Source organism: Orycteropus afer, unplaced genomic scaffold (genome assembly GCF_000298275.1).
Source record: "Orycteropus afer afer isolate SDZICR_OR568_19922 unplaced genomic scaffold, OryAfe1.0 scaffold00856, whole genome shotgun sequence".
Classification (NCBI taxonomy): domain Eukaryota; kingdom Metazoa; phylum Chordata; class Mammalia; order Tubulidentata; family Orycteropodidae; genus Orycteropus; species Orycteropus afer.
In genome coordinates this window covers 454,458-460,863 of record NW_006922443.1, presented here as the reverse complement: position 1 = coordinate 460,863, position 6,406 = coordinate 454,458, and the positions used below count along the sequence as shown (strand labels likewise).

At 32.4% G+C, this 6,406-nt stretch overlaps 1 protein-coding gene across 1 annotated transcript in view; it reads left to right on the top strand.

Annotated features, from left to right (window-relative positions):
- MSH4 (mutS homolog 4) overlaps window positions 1-6,406 on the top strand; it is a 228,115-nt gene that overhangs the window by 207,905 nt on the left and 13,804 nt on the right. The window contains exons 17-19 of the mRNA XM_007958126.2: window positions 1,986-2,114; window positions 4,156-4,330; window positions 6,113-6,201. Of these exons, the coding sequence (XP_007956317.1) occupies window positions 1,986-2,114; window positions 4,156-4,330; window positions 6,113-6,201 (393 nt within the window). The remainder of the gene's footprint in view (window positions 1-1,985; window positions 2,115-4,155; window positions 4,331-6,112; window positions 6,202-6,406) is intronic.

Here is a 6,406-nt window from a genome sequence, read left to right as displayed (position 1 = left end):
GTGCTTACCTTGCTCCCGGAGACCCGGTCCCTCTCGGGAGGGTAACAAGGGAGCCGTCTGAGCACTAGTGACTGTTATTATTATTCTACTATTGTAAAAAGTCAATAAAGGTTTATATATGGAAGGAAACTTTCTTTGTTGGTTACCAGGGATGGGAGAGGAGGGGAGGGAAAATTGCTAGATAGGTAAAACAAAAGTATTGATTTGAGTGAAGGGAAAGATGATATATCAAAAGCGAGTAACCAACAGAATAACACTAAGGAAAAAGAAGACACAGAGAGCTACACAAGAGGTACAGACAACAAAAGTAAATATTTTTACATATACAATACTTCATTTTCAGTAATAACAATCATAAATCCATGGGTGGATACATAGGTAGACAGGCTGGATCATCAGGTATGTCTAGGCAAAAGGAAGTATACCCATGACCATATATAAGTTTGGCAGACAATATTTCTACATATGTATTTGTCTCTGTGTTAAGAATGCCCATATAAATAGAACAGAGGGCAAAGTTAGGATAACTTCTTAGCAACAGTCAACCATGCTGATCAAGCGAGTTGTTGGACCTGTGGGCTTGGGACCATGGTCTCAGGGGACATCAAGCTCAAGTGGTATAACATACTACACAAAAACCTTGTTCTACATACTACTTTGGTGAGTAGTGACTACAGTCTCAACAGCTTGTGAGCAGCCATTTAAGATGAAGGAATTTGTTACTTCTCGTCTGGAACAAAGAAGAGTGAAGAAAATCAAAGACTCATGGAAATTAATCCAAGGGACCAGTGGACCATGGGAACCTCAGCCTATATGACCTTGAGAGCAGAAGAACTAGATGGTGCCCAGTTACCACTGCCAACATTCGGAAAGAGATCAAAAATAGGAGATCCTGGATAGGGTGAAAAATGTGGACCAAAACGCAATCATAATAAAGACCAGGCTTAGTGTCTTATAGAGACTAGTGAAAGCCCTAAGACCATGGCCACTAGTCACCCTTTTGGGGCTGGAACTGAACTCATTCTATGGCTATCAGCCAAACAGTAGGCCTTCAAGGTGAACAATTATACCAGGTAGGTAAACTCTATTATATAAGCATACGTTATCAAAAGGGCAGCATTTAAGTAGTAGTGCTGGTTGAACAACATGGTGAATGTAATTAACATCACTAAATTGTGTACATAAAAATAAGAAAAATGGAAAATGTCACACATATTTGTTTTACCACAATAAAAAAAATTAAAATAAATAAATAAATATGAGATTATCTTAAGTATTTTCTGACAGCAATTGGCTTGTCATTTGCAGAGAATAAAATGACTATCTTTGTGCTTTATTTAAAGATGTAATTCATAGCTTTCTGTTATTGGACTTTGCTTAAGGGTCAATATTTAGATAATACACCTATTCCTCACTTATTGAATGTCTTGTTATCCAACATTATGCATTTATGACAACAGTATAATATGTCTGACTATTTTGCATATTAATGATGTACATCTGGAAGTAACAAATGCTGAGGTGTGAGTCCAGAATAACACTGGCTATGATAGTTAATTTATGTGTCAACTTGGTTGGAACGTGTTTCTCAGTGGGTTGGCAGTTATGCAATGATGTAGTCATTCTTCATTTTGTGATCTGATGTGTTCATCCTCTTTTCACTTAACACTGGTTTTCCCATTATGACCTGGTCTTTGGAACTTAACCATGTAGATAAGTGAAGAATAGCTATAGTTTTTTACTCTGTGTTTTGTCATGTACATTTGCATATGCATATTTTAATCCACATAACCTATTACTATTTAAATTATTAGTCATGAGATGTTTAGAAAGAAAAGCAATGTGTCATTTTCTGCTCAACAGGATTTGTCTATAAAAATATATTTCAGATTGATTAATAAAGAAACTGCATTTCTCATGTCATTTTTTAATGACAGTATTAGGTATTTGGTTACAGTGAATAATATTAAGATGATATTTTTCAGGTAGCATATATTCTACATAATGCTAATGACAAATCACTAATATTAATTGATGAACTTGGTAGAGGTACGGATACAGAAGAAGGAATTGGAATTTGTTATGCTATTTGTGAATATCTGCTGAGCTTAAAGGTATCTTCCCTATTTATTTTGAATGTATTAAATGTATTTATTTTAATATATTAAGTTTAAGTCATTTTTTTGATACAGGCTTTATATATTTAACATTTATATATTTTGTGTGTACTTCACAGATAGCTTTTTCAACAATTACAAGAAGTAAGTACATACAAGAGGATTTATATTCTTGTTACTTCATTTTTGGTAGAAGTGGAAATGAATAGTATGATACCATGACCTAGATAAGGAAAGGAGGAAATCAAGAAGTATAAATAATATAAAAATGGCCAGACTTTAATCAGTTAAATAGCAAACCATGAAAGCATTTCATTAATAGCCTCTTAGTGTAATAACATTGAGTATGAGCTCTGATGGCACAGTGGTTAAGGAGTTGGCTGGTAACCAAAAGGTGGCCATTCAAACCCACCAGCTTCTTTCTGGGAGAAAGATGAGGCAGTCTTCTTCTGTCAAGATTTGAAATCCTATGGGGGTTGCTATGAGAATTGACTTGATGGCAGTGGGTGGTGGTGGTGATGATGTAATAACATGTAAAAAAGCACAAATAATCTTAAGTCATTTTAGGGGAAATGACCTAACTGAAATTTTCTTCTTTTTAAAGAAAAGTCTTTTTCACAAATTGAGTATACTTTCTTCTAAAGCAACCTATGATTTTTGTTCTATTAAGATAAATGTAAAATATATTTTTAGATGATCAAATATATACCAATATGAAAAAAATGTAAATAAAAATATTTTTCATCTTTAAAGAATCTTAAAATACCTCCATCATGAAGGTTTTTTTAATCTTAAATGAAGGAACGTAATGGCTTCTTATATAAATGAGAAAAATCTTATTTTATACTTAAAGTTATGTGATGAATCCAAAGTAATATTAATAGATAACATTAGTCTTTGTAATTCTGAATCTATGTGAGTCAGTCAGAATATCTCACCTAAATAAAATGCATCTTTTACTTGTTAAAGTTAAAACCTTATTAGTTTGTTGAACATGGTCCTTGGCTTAATAGTTTATTGAGTTTTAAAATATTTTCCTGTTGCTTTATAAATTTAGTTTTATTCTTATACCCCTATTGATTTGTTGAGTAGGGAGTTGAAATTTTTCATTTTTCTGTCATATACATAGCTCTTGCTTTCCTCTGCACACACCATTCGTGGTTGATAGCCATTTTGTCAGTCAAATCTTTACTTTTTAATATCTTAGTATTTTAATTTCCTACTGATTACCTATTTAGTTTCTCAATGGTAATGTCATAAAACATAACCAGTTATTAAAATCTATATCTACTTCAGTAACATCTGACCTGGAAACCATGTGTTGATTGTAAATCACTTGGACCACATGCAAAAAAATCACCTGAAGTTCTTATGGTAAATGCAGATTCCTGGGACCCGTCATTAGAGCTACTTATTGGGAATTTTGAAAGATGAGCACCAAGAATTTTCATGTTTAACAAACTCCCCAGTAGATTATTAAAATTTGAGAACAAATTTTCCCATTTTTTTTCTCCCCTCAAGGACTTAACCAATGCAAATCTAAAAATTAAAGACCTTTGCAATTTCAAATATCTAAGATAATCCATTTAATCCACTTCCCAGAAACTACTTATGAGGTGGGAAGCTAATTTTAAAGTAAAATTTTTTAAAACTCGAGAGAAATATTAAGGTTTTTTTTGTGGGTTACCTTTCTAATAAATGATTGTCTTAGTACATATAGTTTTATTTCTGGTAAACTTCATCTTTTCAATATCTCCAGATACAGTTCTTAGGATTATATTTTTAAATATGTAAACTTTTCAGTAATGTAGCATACATGTATTTATCAGAACATAGTAACATTTTCCTTCTTTGAATATAAATTTTCAAAATACATTAAAATCAATTGACCATTTTAACCTCTAAGTTATGAATTATATTTTTGCATTTCTGCCAAACTACTTAGAGAATTAGGCCAAAATTGTTGTTTAAATAGTTAAATAGAATTTTCTAGTTAATTTTGAAAGTAATGATAGTCACTGTCTATTATATTTTCTAGGCATTTACACTGTTTGCTACACATTTTCTGGAACTATGCCATTTGGATGTCCTGTATCCTAATGTGGAAAACATGCATTTTGAAGTTCAACATGTAAAAAATACCTCAAGAAATAAAGAAACAATCTTGTATACCTACAAACTTTCTAAGGGACTCACTGAAGAAAAAAATTATGGTATTACATTTTGAAATATTTATATATTTATGCTTATAATGTATTTATGCTTTCAGATACTACATATACTCCTAAGACAAATTTTCTTTTTCTTTTTACTTAGCTGTTAGTCTAAGCAACTTTCCCTTTTATTCTTTGAGGTGTTTATATGCTCCAAGGTTGTGTTTTCCATATTTCAAACTCACATTTTATGTGTGTTAAGCTTAATAGCATAGTGGCTAAGAAACTTGCCTGCTAACCAGACGGCTGGCGGTTCAAACCCACCAGCCACTCCTCGGAAGGAAGGTTGGGCAATCCTGCTTCCGTAGTGATACTGCCTCGGAAACCCAAGGAGGGGTCGCTATGAGTCGGGGGCGACTCGACGGCACATAACAACAACAACAACAACAACAAGCTTAATTTTTAATTGTTATGAACCAGTTACTATGTAGAATTATAATGGCAAGTAAAAGCCCTAGAAAGTATAAGTTTCTATCCTTAGAAAAATGTAGTTTAGTTTATATTTGCAAGTTTAAGGACTCTGGTGACATAGTGAGTAAGGCATTTGGCTGTTAATGAGAAGGTCAGCGGTTCAATCCTACCAGCTGCTCTGCGGGAGCCAATGAGGCAGTCTACTGTAAAGATATTTATAGCCTCAGAAACTCAGTGGGGATCACTGTGAGTCAGAATCAACTCGATGTCAGAGTTTGGTTTTTTTAGTTATATTAAATAAAAAATTATATATTTTTTACACACGTTTAAACAGAGTTCTTTCTCTGTTGGTCAATACACTTGATAATTAGATTCAAAATCTTAAAGAGATTGTATTACCCATACAGTATGCTTAAACTTTATTAAATACTTTCTATCAAATCATATATGATATGTGTAAAATCTCATGGATTCAAGAATCTCCAATTGATCTATACCTGTAAAATTCCAAAAATTATTTTATCTATGGATTTAATGCTTGTAAAAAAAGCAAAGTACCTTTGTTTTTCTGTTGAAATGGGAAATCAACTAGATAACTTATTTTCACCAGATGTTTAATCTTCATATGCCTCAGTTTCATTATCTATAAAATGGGGGAGAGTTTTCCATATGTTGGATTGTGACCATTAAGTGAATAATTAAATACAAAATTCCTATCATAGTAACTTACAATTAATAACCTCTCAATAATTGTTAGTGTTGCTTCTATTGTCTCTAAAGCAATAAATACTATAAACTGTTGGCACAAAGTAGAAAGCGTATGTTGTTTATCCAATAAAAAGATTTGAAGATGTAAAAATAAGTTGGTTTTTGAATTTGCGTAAAGAGTAGTCATGCACCACTTCATCTTCTGATAAAGCCCTCTGTCACTGATCTGCTAGATAGGCGAACATCCAGGTATAGGGTAATTTCTATTACTAGACATTTTCCTTGCCTGCAAGATCCATATTCTTTGACCTTCTATTAGCCAGCTGTGTTTGTAGTAGAATTTTTAATATTATTATAATTGCCTTTTTTCCTTTCCTGTTCTTTCTTTTTTTTTTTCCCTGTCATGTTTTCCTGCTATCTCAGAGGTAGTAATTCATATTCTAATTTTCCATAAAAGTCTTGGAGAAGTTATTAAATCTAATAATAGCTACGTTGTCCCCAAAAGCTTTGGTAAATTTAATTTTGAGAGTAGTTGGGTAATTCAGAAATGCCTATAGAAGGGAAATTTAAATCTGTGAAGAAGGTATTAACTCTAGTTGAAACAAATATAATACCAGCAATGATTATACTGAAGCCCTATATTTTTATTTTATATAATTTTAGGATTAAAAGCTGCAGAAGTATCATCACTCCCACCATCAGTTCTCTTGGATGCCAAAGAAATCACTACTCAAATTACCAGACAAATTTTGGTAAGAAACTTTTTAGCAATTTATTTTGTTTTTCAAGCAAGGCCACAAATAGAAAATAGAAACTTCTACACCAGTGTTCATTGCAGCACTATTCACAATAACTAAAGGGGAATAACAACCCAGTTATCTATCAGTAGATGAATAGATAAATAAAATGTGGTCTGTATATTCCTTAGAATGTTATGTAGCCATGCCACAACATGGA